The sequence below is a fragment of the Trichoplusia ni genome, unplaced genomic scaffold (assembly GCF_003590095.1).
Source record: "Trichoplusia ni isolate ovarian cell line Hi5 unplaced genomic scaffold, tn1 tig00003702, whole genome shotgun sequence".
In the NCBI taxonomy this organism is placed as follows: Eukaryota; Metazoa; Arthropoda; class Insecta; order Lepidoptera; family Noctuidae; genus Trichoplusia; species Trichoplusia ni.
Window position 1 is genome coordinate 44,486 of NW_020800438.1, and position 16,838 is coordinate 61,323.

General features: G+C 33.9%; 1 protein-coding gene across 4 annotated transcripts in view; it reads left to right on the plus strand.

Moving 5' to 3' along the window:
• The window catches only part of LOC113508048 (protein tramtrack, beta isoform-like), a 139,256-nt gene that overhangs the window by 31,281 nt on the left and 91,137 nt on the right, over window positions 1-16,838 (plus strand). The window contains exon 5 of one of the 4 annotated variants that reach the window (XM_026891009.1): window positions 8,202-8,611. The exons of the other annotated variants lie outside the window; for them this stretch is intronic. Within the exon in view, the coding sequence (XP_026746810.1) occupies window positions 8,202-8,596 (395 nt within the window). The 3' untranslated portion in view covers window positions 8,597-8,611. Of the gene's footprint in view, window positions 1-8,201; window positions 8,612-16,838 lie in introns of those variants that run through there. 4 annotated transcript variants of the gene reach the window in all.

The window sequence follows — 16,838 nt, forward strand, 5'->3', positions numbered from 1 at the left end:
AAACGGCGGCATACTGATTCGTACACAGAAAAAGTGTATGCTACAATTAAGTAGTACAACCAAATATTTACGAGGAAATCTATTTTTAAGAGGAAATGGTTTCCTCAATTATTTAACACGAGTTATGTATGTATATTCTAAATATACTTTAATCTTAAATAATAATTATTCGAACGGAAAAAGAATGAGAGCCGCATTTTCGTATTAAAGTATGAATATACAGTTACTGTTTATTTATTTACCAAGAAATAGTGCGATATCAAAAATGGATTATAATTGTACTTTAGATACATGTACTCTGTTATGGTTTATTAGTAAGTCATTTGATAATCGCAATTTGATAGCTTCTTCTTAGAGTAGTAAAAGCGGCTCAGAAGCGATTTCGTCATGACCCTATTGCCCGACCAACTAGTAAACACTTGAAGAAGTACCACAGGTATTCTCCGTACCGTTACGGTGAACAAACTGGTCAGCCGACCACTTGTTTAGTTCAATTCAAATGTTAACTTGATTACATTTTTTCTCAACGGCAACACTGATTACTCTGCTACAAAACACTACGATTGTGATCCCTATGTGTATAGCGATAGCGGCTATTCAACGTCACCGACATATTTTTAGCTCGCTGATTCGAGTTTAATGTACTAAAGTTGTTTAGGAAGGTTACTACCTATGTTTCTAGAGTCATCGAACGCCAGAATCTCGGGTTTTCCTCGAGTTGTTTGTGCGCAAGTGTAGCAAAGACGCTAATGATATTCGTTACATAATATCTTATTCTATTCAGATGTGTGTTTTCACAATGGTTTTCTAACGATACTAGGTATTAGTTTACTGAAGTGGTATTACAGGGAGCTCGGTGGATATCAGTAGGCTCTATAATAATAAGGAAAATTTGGCGGTGTAGAACAGATTATTGATTAATACGTAAAGATAGCTTCCGCCATCTTATCTGGAATTCTGCATAACGTTTTAAATGCTACATTTGGGAGGTCGATGCTTTTATTTGAAACGTTTTATTGCTTATTTTCGCAGTACTTTTACATTTGCAAACATAGAAGTAAGTGCTTACATATATAAAACGGAGTGCAAAAGCAATAAAACAATAGTACTACGTCGCAGTATTTTATTTGGAGTGGTCCTAATATAATAATATGTACTTTATTTTTAGGTCTGGGGGAGATGCGCATATTGATGTACAGATATAGATACATGCTGTTGTTATTCGGGTGGCGTTGGTTGCTAGGTATGCCACCACCCCAATATTTTGTTCGTACTAGGGAGCGTGGGGCACCATGCCAACCGTCTGCGTTTAATATTTCTACATGTATCATAAATACAAACAGTCGCGATCTCTAAAGGGGTCGCGATATAATTGATAATACATGATATCTGTAATACCAGAATTTATACTTTACCCAAAACTACATGCTGTTATAATGCAGTGTGTCAATTATTTTGCTGTTTCACAATCTGTTACACTTGTATAAGTATTTCTTAAGGTTTCTATTTTTGATAGCGGTTTAGTAAGAAAATGTCGAGTTTACGAAGCGACATTTGAAAGCCTTCTTTTCGAAGTTTCGGGAAAGCTTGATGAAATTGTTAAAAAAGTCGTTGTGAATTTGAGTAATTAATTCTCAAAATGGGATGAAGGACTAATTTTGTAATTAGTTTGTATACTCTTTTATAAACATGTTTTAACACTAATTTATAATTGTCTGTAATTCAGCTAGAGCTATATTAGAGCTATATACAGATTATAGAGCTATATTCAGAGACGCTAATTGCTTTGACGTCAATGAAGTAGCGTTATGTACCTATGTGACTCACGCTGGTTTTTATTTAGAATTCTATGCGATCTTGATTAGGTATTTTATATCTAAGTACCTACGCCAAACTTGTTTACACCCAATTTGTTTGCCTACCAATTAGTTTTGGATACAAATAATCCTAATATACTTGATCGTACCGTAATTTATAAGAACGTTGGTATTTACGAGGGCTAATGAACAAAAATGTTTTGACAAAACAACCTGGCTGTTAAGGTATTTGCGCAGAAGACATCAAATCAAGATCTAATAATAATCAATTGAGATTCAATTAACGTCGGCGGTATACGTATGATGTCGTTTGGATACAATTCAATAAACCTGTAATCACGGATTTCTTTTGAACTAATGATCTGTATTATTCTTGGACAAATACAGTCGAGGTAACGGAATTACGATTCGTATTTGATATTTATTCTGACATTGTAGAGATAGAAGAAAACAATAAATTATTTATCATAGAAACAGTAAGACGTGTGTATCGTTCCGTGAGAATGGTCGTGAGCCATTAAAGTCAGGTAGCTGCCCCGTTACTTATTGTTCTGCCTGGGTATCATCTAATAGTGCCTGCCTACATTGTCTTTCATAATTATATGCCTGACTTTAGGTACTTCACCGTTATCGTTCAATCTACGAATTTTGATTCGTTTAGGAATTTTAAGTTCTAGGTTATACTGTGATCTAAAGCACCTACTTATTAAAATATTTATTAGCATTACACAAAAAACATATCCTTGTATTTTACTATTATTTGGAAAATCGGATGATCGAATTCTTAGGGGACCTAGGAAAGAGACGTGTTTCATTAGAACTCATGCATGTAATTAACACACCGTAAAAAAATAATACTGTAAAGTACTTTAATTGTCTATACTAATCCCTTAAAATGATTCTGAGTGTAATACTTCCATCAAGTTAGTATTATCGAAAACAGGTCATCCCAAGTTGCGGTTCACTAAATTCCATTATAGAAACTATAAGAGCTGCATCTGTGACGGTCGTTAAGTGAAGCATTAAGGTATGATGGTAATCTCTCTAACGGTAAACTGCATTTTTTCAACTTCTTTCTCGTTTACTGCAATCGTTATGTCGGTCACGTAATCAAAGTAATTATAAATACGCTGTCATGCAGGCATGTTACCAATGTTACATTCAATACGAATGGAGATTTTGATATCTAATACAGCTACCGATAATATAATCGGACACCGGCGGAATAATAAGGAATTTGTGCCAGTAGCGCCCTCAGACGCCGCGACGTAATTCCACTGAAACTAAATGGGAGCGGTCCCACCGGCTCGTGTAGCATTTCTTAAGAGTCTTGTGTAGATGGCGTTGGACGCATGAAAAAACCTTCGTTTGTTAAGATCAAAAACAATTGGTAAGACATTACAAAGTTGTGCGTATTTCGATTTTTATTATTATGTAATATAACTTTCCTACGAAACGAATGCCATATTATACTTATGATTTTTTTAATAAACATGGATTTCATCAACACGCATATATCTGAATAAAAAATAAGAATGAAATGAATTAACAAGCACAAAGATTGCTACAGTTGCGTCGATAGATGGCTCTACATGTTTCTTAGGGCGCTGTATTCACAGTTCGCGGCGTTTCATGCGCTATCAAAATGGAGCGCGTCTACAGATGGACGTTATTGGAATCAGAATTATTCATAACCGACAACTTACTTGACTGAGTAAACCTTTTCAATTTTTATTTTATTTTGTTTAGAGTAAAAAGTTCGTTTTATTGTCATAAAAATGCTTATTCCGCAGAATAAGGACGCATTTTCAATTAAATACTCATTAAACGAACTTCTTCAAAAAATATAACTTATGCGCTGAACTTGGCTTTAAAATATATAGAAAACACGTCAAACCCTATTTCCTTTTCAATTTACAGGTGCTTTATACGTGGTGTCTCGTTGTGGCAATCCCATGATCATTTACGAGGGTAAAAACTTCATTAAGGAGAGATCTCGGAATGAAAGGACGCGGTGGGTTTGCGGCAAGAAGCGGCGGCTGCAGTGCATAGCGTCGCTCACCACGCTAAACGGAGTCGTTGTAAAAAAGTATGGACATCATAACCACTGACTGATTGTTAAGAAAAAATACAATTGTTACTAAACGTTATGTTTTAAGTATGTCAATATTACTCAAACAACGATTTAAAAGTAGATATATGCATGAGAAGGTGCCTTCAAGTTACCTTTTAAAGTTAAATGCAAAATAATTCTTGAATTTTACTAATCATTTTAGAAGGAGGTTTATACATACTTCACATTTTTACACTGGTTGATTACTGCACGTGAAAGCCAAACCGATTAGGTACATAGTGCCTGGACAGCTTGTCAAGTAGGTTGCATTGCAATTTAATGGATCCAAGAATAGTAGTTTGACCCCGACAAACCTGATATCAATAACCAGGTACCTAGTTCCGATTAGCTATCCGCTTTGCTTCGAAAAACCTATTTCATGATACATTTGGGAACTGTTATAAAACAACTGGGTTTATCAAATTTCTTTATCAGTACAGTAAGGTCTGGATTAAAAGGCCACCATTAATTTCATGGTTCTAGTCTGTACTTTTGAAAGAATATAAAGAAAAATACTGTAGATTCTGAAGGTTCTTCCTTAAAATCCATATTTATTTATATATCCTGTCAGATCCCACGCCTGGGCAAAGGATATCCTCTTTTTCCTCCAAACCACGTTTTCTTTTCAGATTTGTGGCCACGTGCATGTCACATATCTGACTAGATCAGCACTCCGCCTGCATCCCATAAATAGCTGATATATATTCGTTTATTAAAACCGTTAGTGTTATGAAATCCATCCTTTTCGAGCTTTATAATATTATTTTAAGTAACTTTATTATCTGTTGACACTATTTTGAAATAAGTAATTCATTGAAAACGCTTGAAAGTGCCTCATGTTCAAGATGTTGTATATAGTATAGTGTATCAACGAACTCTAGTTGGTAAGATGTAAATAGTTATTTTTATATGTGGCTAATAACTGAGAGAGATCGATATTTGAAATGTATTTAATGGATATTTTTTTATCGATATGACGTAAAAAGGATAATAGCGTTTATTTCAAAGAGTTATTTGATTACCACGTGAAGAGGTGCTAGTTATTATAAGTATTGTAGCTGTATAAAAGCTTTTAACTAACTGAGTATATAAACGTCCCACTGCTGGGCACTGGCCACCTCCTATATAGGGAAGGACTGAACAATGATCACATTAAATATTTTATCTTTAATAAAACTTAATAAAAAATATTCCGTGCCGTGAAATATGAAAGACTGACCACAATGATTAAATATATATTACATTGTTGTTATTTATTTACAAACTTCTGTAATAAAGGTTATCTTTGTCCTCTTCCAACAGAAAGTTGTTAGAGTCAGAGACAATATAAATGTATTTTTACTATATGCACTTTTACCAGTTGGTGTAAATAATAAATACAAATACATTAGTATGATTATGTAAATATGTAGATCCTTCTTTTCTCTAAACTGCTTTATAGAATATTGGGTCCAATTTAAAAAAAAAAATATGGTTCAAGACTTCCGGGTCATGTAAAGTTAGAAAAATAATAAATCTTTATTTTTAAATAAATAAATTATTATAATACTCATGATAAATAACACATGCTGTATATTTTGATAATTGCATTGCTAAATAAAGGCTCTGCAACTTAAAGAACTGTCGTGGGTTCGATGCTCGTTTGGATGGTTCAAGTCCGCTGGTGCGATATTTTGTACGTAAATTAATGTCATTGTGTCGTTAAGCAAAGTTTTATTTTGACAGTGAAGTCATTACTCTTTTATTTTGCTAGTTAGTTAATACAATGTGATGAAGGGTGTCATTGTAAGACTCGCGATACATATATGTAGTTAAATTCAGAAGTTGAAAGAAATCGTTTTACTATTTTGAACCTAATCTTATTGTTATACATATTTGTAATTTTGTGTAAATAAAATATATATTTTTATACATGGTTATGCTTTATTTTTATTATTTTCCTCATTGATAAGCGTGTACTTTGTAGTTTTTATCTATGTTAATATTTTTTTCAGATGAATGCGAAGGGATACGCTTTCGTGGAAGATTGTACTCTTTTTACGATTTGGAGATTGCTTTACATCACTGTTCTAATGATTAAGCAGAAGGCAGACACGGAGACATACTGCAAAAATGGTTGTTTTAGAATAGATAAGACAAAGTTTATGAAATGATTTGAGATTGTCTTCAGGACTAAAATTAAAGAGCTCCTATTTCACACCCAGTTAAATGGTTTTGGTTAATGGTTTAATGGTTAATTATGATTTACCGCAAGTAAAATGAAACATTTTGAAAATTATTCTAATTAATTATGATCTATACACTAAAAATAACGTTTTCAAGAAGTCATAAACAACGCTTTTAGTACCTACTTATAATTTTCTTTTAGCTTTTAATGGGTTTGGTAATAGTTTTAGTGGGGTGTTTGGAATTGAATTATGTTGTAGTTAAGTATTAAAAGTCAATTAAGCACATGCAATGTGAACGGCTTTTGCCCAGTTAACGACATCAAAATCAATATTGTTTTAAGTATAAGCATAAGTTATAATTATTCGCAAGCAAGGTATTTTGCCATAGTATTTCTGCAATCAATCAATTGATATATTCTATTAATTAATCATCATTTTAGGATGCCATATATTATTTTTCTAGTAATAAGACTTAAATAATTTATTGACCAAAGAAATTAATGAACCGTAGCTTATTACGGATAAATACATTTTTGCTCCATTAATTGCAAATGTATTTTTTTTACTATAGGTAATGCTATTGTAGTTGTGTAAGTATGAAAGAGCAATACACGGTGTAGAGCGCTGACTCTTTTCCACAATGGCACAATTGCAACAGGATTACTTATGGAGGTGATGGTAGGCTCTTAGTATTCCTCTTCACTAATCTTAAGAAGATTAAAGTCATTAAAATATGTCGCTATGATGGAATGATTGTGACAATAATAAAGTTGTAAGGCTTATGCGATAGTTGCCATAGATTTAATAGAAATAGTGAGACAAAATAAACAATGAAGTCGATGTAAAATAAGTTTTAAACTTGAGCATTTAATGCTAATTAAGGTATTAAAATTAAGCCTAGGTATTATATTTCTGCATTTATAATATTACGGGTCAGTGTAACATACACTAAAAGGCTAGATTTCTCGAAGAGTTAGGTTCATAATCTTCTATCGCCTTTTCTTGCTTGAAACGGCAAGGGACAGGATTAAACAGTGTCAGTTAAGAAAGCATTTTAACTTTACTTGAACAATACAGCCAATGCACTATATGTAGTTAGTGTTAATAATTCTGGTGACATGTTCCTATTCAAGTGTGTTTTTCGAAATTTTGCAGAGCGCCTTCTGCCATATCTTGAAATTATGTATAGAATTGTAGAAGTGTGACTCCGCTCAATACTGCGTAGTGCTTCCTCAATTGTAATAATGTTACTTCAAGTGGCTGTAGAAGTCTACCTGCCTATTTATATTCCCCGCTCTATCTAGGACTAAGAATGTTCACTCTGCAGAAACGTGCGCTATTGCCGCTCAATAATTTGTCTTTCAAAAAGTACTCAATCTTCTGGATGTTCTTGATCCTGATTTTTAGTGGCTGTAATCCGTTTTAAGTCGATTTGTCATCCACGTGCGACTTAACCTTAAATTGATAAGACATGGAATTTGAAGTTAGTAATTGTAGCAAAACTAATGTAATGTAGAGCTTACTTAGAGCACTAATATTGGGAACTATAAAGTATTATTATGCTAATTACATGTTAGTCATAGTAAAATGTGCTTCCATGTTTAAATATTATATGATGAAATGATCAAATAAGCCTCAGCAAACTCTGTTATAATGTTCCTGTAATTTTTAATACATAATTATATGCATTTGTTTTGACTGTGTGATTAATAATAAAAGCTTGAAATAAATACCGTGTATTACAATTTATTATATCACTTTAATATATCCTACGAAGTGTTTTTTACTTTACTCCAGGTTAAAAGGCTAAAAATAATTGAGAAATTGATATTTTGTACTATAAACTCTTATACGCCTCGAAATCATAGGTAATTTTTAAGCAGTCAGCGTTTATATTTTTTTTGTAACCTTCAAATAAGGTTTGATTTAATTTCCGACATTTTTAAAATGTCTGTGCACATACTAAGTTAACATAACATATGCATGTTTAAATAAGAGCTTAGTCGGATTCAATTTGCTAGTAGCCTTCTTGGCTAAACAATGCAAATTCACTCTGGCACTCGGTGATCCCGGAACATGTTTCTAAACTAGCTTCTGTTGCAGACGTCCAGTTCATACCCACGGAGAAAGGAAAATACATCTTAGTTCTTCGCGGCTACACGTACTCACAAGTAGGGGGGAGGTTCTTCTACTGCTCCTCCAAGCACATGGGGTGCCGCGCGCGGGTGAGGCTCATGTCGGGGAAGCTCATCGCGTCCGGAGACGAGCATAACCACGCGCCGCCGTCGCACGCGCGCTGCGGGAACGGCGCCTTCGTGCAGCTCCGGCCCCGAGGCCTGGCCAGCTTCACGGGCCTATCCTCAGCCATCTTCCCCTCTCCCATCTCCTCACCTACTGCCGCAGCTCTAGCCCTCCATGCCCTGAACTTCCCGCGAATACTGCCAAAAACAGACCTGTGGCTGCGACCCCCCAACCCAGAAGTTAAAAAAGATCCCTAGATGTAAGTTAAGAGAGTTATATTGACAAGCAATAAATGATTTGACATTGGTGTTCACTGATGCGTGTCGAGTATAGAATGTTGATAGGTGGTAGGAATGTTAAGACATCGTGATGGTTGTTGCTTAGTTAGATTTTGCTAAGGCCATAATGTGATACATGTATGCAATATTCTGTGTGAAGTTTTATTTTGAACCCCAGTGTTTGATAAGATAAATCAATGTATTCGTATTAGTATTATGAAATAATCTGTAATATGTTAATCATGTTTTATTTCTCATTTTAATGAAACTATATTCATTTTTTTTCTATAAGAGTGTAATAGCGTGTTACAACTATTTACTTAGCAAGGAAGGCCTTAGAGTGAGCTGTGAATTATGATAAGGTCAGGACGCGCATCAGTTGACAGTGATGTATACTTATATATAGATGTAAAATCGTTATAGAAATCGAATGTTTCTTAAATTTGTTGATCTCTAAAATTTATGTATATTTGGAAAGTATATTGTTAAAAGCTTCGCTTTCAGTGATATTTCAACGCGATACGTAATTCGGTGATATTTTGTAAGTAATAATTATTATGAGCCTTATTATATCTACGTTAATTCTACTAGATACATGTTAAACTAAATAATATTTCGTTTTTGTACATAAAATCCTATTTTTATTATAGACTGCTTCTTTTATGAATTATATTTGCTTAAATTAAATAGTTTTTGTATTTTTATTTTGAATCTGACTCTTATTATAGTTTATTTAATTTGTATGCTTCCTTGGTAAATTATATCTCGGTAGGCCAAGTAGTGAAAAAAATATCAAGAAGTGGAACGTTCAAAATGACGAAAAGCTGACTGCATGGATGTACCGAGTGGTCACTACTATGCCCGATGTGTTGCAGGTTCGATCCTCGCGTAGGACAAGTATTCGTGTGATTCACGAATCCTTTTTCAGTGTCTTGTTGTATTCTGCATGTGACCCTTAGAGTCGAAAAGAGACAAAATCGTTCAAAGTTAACATTTTAAAATTAAAATTAATTTATGCTCTAGGTATTGAATTCTCAGTGAACCGTCTTGGGAGCACATGCTTGCTTATAGAGGGGTACAGATTCAGACAGGAGTACAAGTCAGGGCCGCGGGTGTCATGGCGGTGCTCGACCAGGGGCTGCCCGGCCACCGCCATTACCGTGTACCGAGCGCTGCACGCCACTAGGTACAGGCACACGCATCTTAGAGGACAGTCCGTCAACCTGCAGCTCTTACAGAAACTTGTCGACAATTAGCTACGGTATCAAGAGCCTCCTCTCTTCTACATTGCCATATGCATATTATGTAACACCTTTTCAATACATGGAGTGCAATAAAAGTATTGAGAATACTGAATAGTCGTTCACGTATCTGAGTATACGGTTTTCTTTTTAGTGTATCAAAGGTATACAGAATTATATTTTATTATACCAGTACTCACTAAGATGGAGACCACGGTTGTATATTTGTATAAAAAATCGATTTTATTTGAGTGTATTTACTTTATAGATATATTTACATTTATTATAAAAATTATATAGACTTTACTTGTTTTATATGTGATAGGAGACTTACAAATAAAATAACATGAAATGGAATAGTTTTAATAGTTTCTGTATTTGATTTCACTGAAGAAATTACGGTAGCCCTATATATAACCCTACATTTTTAAATGAATACATTTTGTTTATACTTAAATTAGCATAAAAAAATATTTTATTAACCTAAAGTATGTAATTCTAAAATAACATTTTAGACACAGTCGAGTTTTTCGCCACCGGCCGAGGTCAAGTCGGGGCTCTGTACAATGGGCACAAATACTATAAGAACTACGAGGGGAAGGGTGACGTGGTGTCGTGGATCTGCCACAACAAACACGTCTGCAACCACAGGATCAAAACTCAGGGCCAGTATGTTGTCGCCATCTCGAAAGATCACTCGAGTGAATGTATCACTATAGAATTGGAATCGTGAAATATTAAAGTTGTATGTAATCTAATATATCAAATTCTCGTGTCGCGGTGTTTGTAGTTAAACCCCACCGAAACGGTTCTACCAATTCTCAAGGTCTTTTTGTGCATATTTGGAGGTTTGTAAATCGAACAACATGTAATTTTCATCCCCCAAATTTATATGGCAAAACCACGTTTCCTGGATCAGCTAATGTGTTATGTGATTTTGTTTACGTATTATTTTTCTATCAGTGCCATAAGTCTGTAGAAGTTTTTATCGCAAACAATTCAAGTTCAAAATTTTCAGGTAGATAGAAACTTCATATTTGACACTAAACGTATATAAATTAAGTTTTAGGCGAGGTCGAGTTCTTCACCACGGGCCGAGGGCAGGTCGGAGCTTATTTCGAAGGTCGCAGGTTCCACAAGAACTATCAAGGAAAAGGTGACGTGGTCTCGTGGATCTGTCACAACAAGGCGTGTAAGCGTAGGATCAGAACAATCGGGCAAAGCGTCGTCGAAGCCTCTAAGTTTTATCACTTAGATGACTGTGTGCCAAGTGATGGGGAACATAACAATGTACAGAAACAATTTTGATCGAATTTCATTTTACTGATAACTTGATAAAAGTATTTTTTTAAAGAAAAATGGAAACAATGCATAAATTTAGTAGGGTTAGGTTCATATAACATAAAACGACGGTGTACCGAATAAAATCGTATTGATTAATATTATTATTTGTTTTCTAAAATAGTAGCGGAACGTAAATTCGATGAATTAAGAAAAAAATGCTCTACGAAAATAGTTGCAAAGATTTTGGTAAATCTAATTTCGGTAAATTGTTTTTCGACACTTACATTCTACAAGTACATTACCTTGACACTGATGAAAATATAAAATAGTATCTTAAAGAAATACAAAAGAAGAAGAAAAAGTATAGAAGTATCTTCATTACTTCTGTACTTTACCTCTAGATATGAAGAACGTTGATTTTTAAAACCCTACACACACGTCCTCGATCAACAGTCACAGTTAAGTATGTCTTCAATTCTACGTCATACTTATATTCGACTAAAATACTAATGGCTACCTTATAGTAATGTAACGTTATAGTATTGATGAACAGTATGCTTATTAAAAGATTAATAAATGAAAATACAAGTATTGATTCAGAAATGTTTATTTCGCCATAATACGTCCCTAGTAGACGCCTCATCACAATAAAAATATAGTTTATCATAAATAGATGGCATATTCCAATACTATAGCACAAGTATTTATTTTTCAGCTCGCTTCTTAACAACGAACAAAGGGACAACAATCCTTTTGTACAATGGGCTGCGATACTCTCGGAATTACCAGAATCGTGGGCGCGTGTCGTGGCGCTGCAACAAGCCGGGCTGCATGGCTCGCATCAGCACCTTGAACAATGAAATACTTACTCTGAAGAATGATCACAACCATGACGATTAAGTCCAAGGTTACATGGAGTTGAAATGAAAAATAATGTATACGATTAAAGGCTTGTAAGGTGTCGTCTAACGCGGACGCGAGAAATGTCGTGCGAGTCGTGAAGCCCTACAGCTTTGGTATGAAAAGTGATGCAAGATCGCCTTTTTTGGGACCTGATAGATATGAATGATATTTCTCCTGACGTTGAAATCAGTTTAAAGAGTTTGAGCGGAAGTCTGAGAGAGGAATGTATAGAGAAATACAAATTAAGCAGGTAATTTAGCTTAGTGCCATTATTGGCCGCAAGTCTTAAAAATAGAATCAAAGTTGATAACGAATTTTGCACATTATCTATAGTTCTTATTTGTGCTGGTAGAGTCGCTCTCGCTCTGCCGTCGGTCCCTCATGACTGAGGATCGTGGTCACCGCTGGTAGAACCTTATTATCTCATTAGATTTGTTCAGGAGTTTAGTATTCGCTCGGAGAAAAATCCTACGTAGATGACGCAAAGGAGGCTCGATGTCAAATCCTTCAAGTTAAAATTAGGATGTATCATGAAGATATCATTCAGTATATTTGGACTGAATATATACGGATAACATGGTATATATTTAATTTTAAAATGTAATGGAATATAACGCGGGTTAAGTTCTAGTCTTTTATTATATTATATAGTTTACAATTTAATCTTAAATCTTTAAAATTGAATCACGATTACGTACACATTTGCAAATGAAAATAACATATGCCTGTATTGTATAGTGTGTTAGTTACTCCACAGACTGTGTAGTTTGGTATGTAATATGTATATTATTATAACTTTCAAATTTAAACCCATTTTGAACCGTCGTTCATTTGTCACAAAATGTATTTTCCCATCCAATGTTTTGGGGTTCACATAAGTATCTCTTTAGTAAATAAAGAATTTCTCAGTCTGTGTTCATTTTCTAGATATAAGTAAAATAATTAGATCTGCAAAACAAATGCTACTTTAGATGTTATAAAGTACGAGTAGATTTGTAAAATGTCGAGAAACAATTATTTATATTAACTGCTTATACAAAAGACTTAAATTGCATTTAAATGTAGAGCATTAGGCTGTGTTAAAAATATTATAAAATAATTATTAATGATTGTGAACATTGCTTTGTGTGATTATAAATACAGTCTGAAAATCCTGATAAAAACAAGAGCTTGTCTTTTAATTTGCGTGAAATTCCATTATGTTCTACTTGACTTGTCTATTTAAATTGTATATGTATTTGTATCGCAATCGCTAAGTGGAGTGAGTATACAATGCTTCAACAAAAAAGTAGAATGATGAGACAACGTTATTTGTTTACGATAATGAAAAAATATAGTAGAACTTCCTTTGAAAAACAATTTACCCAAAATCAGACGATTGGTAAGAGATAACAAAAAACAGCGTTATATCTTAATGTGTTTCACATAAAGGACGAACGTAATATTGTTTTCAGGTAAAACTCCGTTGTTTTGTATATCAAGGCTAGGGCGGCCTCAGCTATGCCTGGGCAGTTACCGGTATTGCACGACTGGCGTGCGAGGCCCCGTCACCAAGTGGCGCTGCACCAGCCAGCCGCGCGGCTGCCGCGCTAAGCTCACCACCTGCGACAGCGTCATCATCAAGCAACTTAATGTACATAACCATTAAGCTGCCAACATGAAAACGCACTAAGAAACAGTCAATATAGTGAAAACGGTTGAAGTAATAGTAGGAGCTAACGCACAAAGAAACAGTCAATAAAGCGAAATCAGTTGTTGTTTTTGAAATAGGTTTTGAAGCTCTACCTCCAAGCAACGAGAGTGCGACAGGGCACTTCATGGTGTAAAAGGGCGGTGTCTGTTCCACAACTGAGACCATGATTTTTTAAGCGTTAGTAGGAGTCCCTTTGAGCATCGTAGTTTCATATTAAGTCAGTAAATATGCATCAATTTTTGGAAGTGATTTCCCTTATCCAATGTTTGTAACTTTCCAATGAAATTGTGAAAAATTACATTCCATATATGATTCAGTATTTAGTAAGACAGTTATTATAATGAACTTAACAGTATCGTAGCGGTCTTGAACAGTAAACTTGTTATAAATTAGGTAGTAGAGTAATAAAATTAAGATTTAATATATTGTGTATATTCTAATAATAATTACCTTTTGACAATATCTAGTCCAAGCTGCATAAAAATAATAATTTCATAGTCTTACGTCATAAGGCATAAGTTGTAGCGGCCTGCAATAGTACTTATAACTTTAAATGTTAAATTCAATTTATTTTGCCGAGGAAACAACACTAAGAATTATACTTAAGTACCAGTTAAGTATTGCACAAATTAAATTTTAATAATAAGTACCTATAGTATTTTAACAATATAAGGCATTAATTGATTATCGGAGTCTTAGGAGCTTCTATGGTCCCTTAAAATGATTGTGCATATTATTGTTGAAATTTAAATTAGATTTGTGGATATATGATTTTAAGGAGACAATATTTTAGTACAAACGGTGATAGTAAAGATTATTGAATTTACGCTTGATTTTATTTATCCTTTCCGAAGTTTATTCTGTTGGTTGTTATAAATTGTTACTTTGGATTGGTTTTGTAGATTTGTAATGTTTGAAACACAAAAGCCGTTGACATTAATTTTGCCATTCCATTTATAAAGAGAAACTGTTCTAACCGATAAAGGAGTCAAGTAAGTTAACGAAATACTTTAAGAGTTACGCTCTGCTTCTTAATACATAGTAATTCTAATATTGTTTATATTTTTTCAAGGGTCCGAATCAGACGTTTCTGTACAATCTGAGGAATATTATTTTGGCACAAGCAAAAGAGGGAACCCAGTTATAGTGCTGTCTGGGCACCGGTTTAAGCTGATGAAGACCAAAGGAAAACAAAAACGATGGATATGCATCAAGACTAGAGAGCGATGTAACTCTTTCATCATCACCGAAGATGAAAATATTGTCAAAATGAACGTATGCCATACGCATTAACTAAAATTTATTAATTTAAAATTAATCGTTGTGATATTAATAATTATAATAATATTCATATTATCAGGTGTGGAATAGAACTTACAATTTATTGTGAATCTCTCAGATGTTTTTAAAGTTTACTCACTTCAAACCAACGAAATGTTAGGGTTGTTGCACGTACTTAAATATTAAATTATTTTGTTATCAAAACCTCTTTTATTTATAATAAAACGCGTAAGTTTTGTTTAAAAATAACTAGTTATAAATCCAAGTAATAAAATATATTAAAAATAAGAATTAACTTTAGTAAAACTGTACGGAAAGAACAAAAGTAATGAATAACCTATTTCAGTACATCAAGCATCAAACCCAATAGTGTTTGGAACGACGAAGTTTGGCAACCCTATAATAACATGGGGGAACTATCGGTTCATCAAGAAGCTGGCTCGGCGAGTGAAGACGTGGTGGGAGTGCACGGCGCGGAAGACCAGCGGCTGCCGGTGCGTGGCCGTCACTGTCAACGACAGACTTGTCAAACTTAACGGCTGGCATAATCATTAGTAGACCTGCCAACCCTACCATTCCTCCTATCAATAAGTCGGATGTAGTCGTGGCAAAGAGAAGCTGCCCTATTCTGGGTGCGCCGTCACGTTCCCACAACTGCATCCGCGATTTTAAAAGATGGTAGATGAACACAACTAATTTTTTGGTCGTTAAGGAAGAGATAAGAACAGCAAGCGTCTTTATCCATCCAAATCCAATCTTGACACTTCTAGAGGTGATCATTGTAACGGTAGGAAGCTGGCCTGAAACATTGTTATCGTGAGATTCGTGTTTGAGGACTCCATTCAATATGACGAATTTAGACTTTTTAATGTCTCTATATCTATAGATACCTTTACTTAGTTTTGAATCTGTAACATAATTTATTTAATTAATTATAGCTTTTTATTAAAATCATTGTCGGGACATATAATGTGAGTAATTTGAACTTTCGATGGTCCAATTCAATATTACTTATGATTTTGATTATACATGATTTAATTGTTTTTTTATACATATTCCATCTGCACAGAACTGTTGAAACATTGGAGCAATAAGCAATCGAATTACTCTTTATTATGTTCACTTTTAAACGAGTAGGGTATAGGGCGCGTTTTAAATAGAAATAGACAGTATAATTATTTCAAGGCAATATAATTGATTATCCAATCTCAAATATCCCTATCGTAAATCGCTCGTAAATCTGCTGCAACTGCGGAGGAGAGACGCATGCCGTCTTGCTCTCTCACATGCAAATTCTTACCTTATGGTGGTGGTACCTACCCTGTTCTTAATTAGAGTCAGTTAAGAAGTATTCTACAAAGTATAAATACGAAAGTAGCTAAGCATATTTTGTAGCAGTAAGAAAAAATAGAAAAAATATAGATTTATTTGTAAAGATATCGTCTAGCGAATTTAGAAGGCAATGTAAGTATATTTCTAAACGTGTAAATGTATGAGTATAGAAATACTAATAATATAATAGGCGGTAAAGATTCATTTTTAATTAGATATATTAAAAAATAAGCGCCTATCTATAAATTATATAAAACATATTAAATGTTTAACTAGAAGTTATCTGTAACACTTTATTAAGGTTGTTGAATTTGTTTCTGATTACTTTGCTAGTTATAAATGTATAATTGTATGTTTACCCAGTTAACATTTCATCTGATTTTAAAACAATGTACAAATGTTAGGCTTCTAACATTATGCGAAATAGTTAAAGATTGATAATGATGAACTAAAAGGAAATATGTAGAGCAAGTACACATTTTTTTCA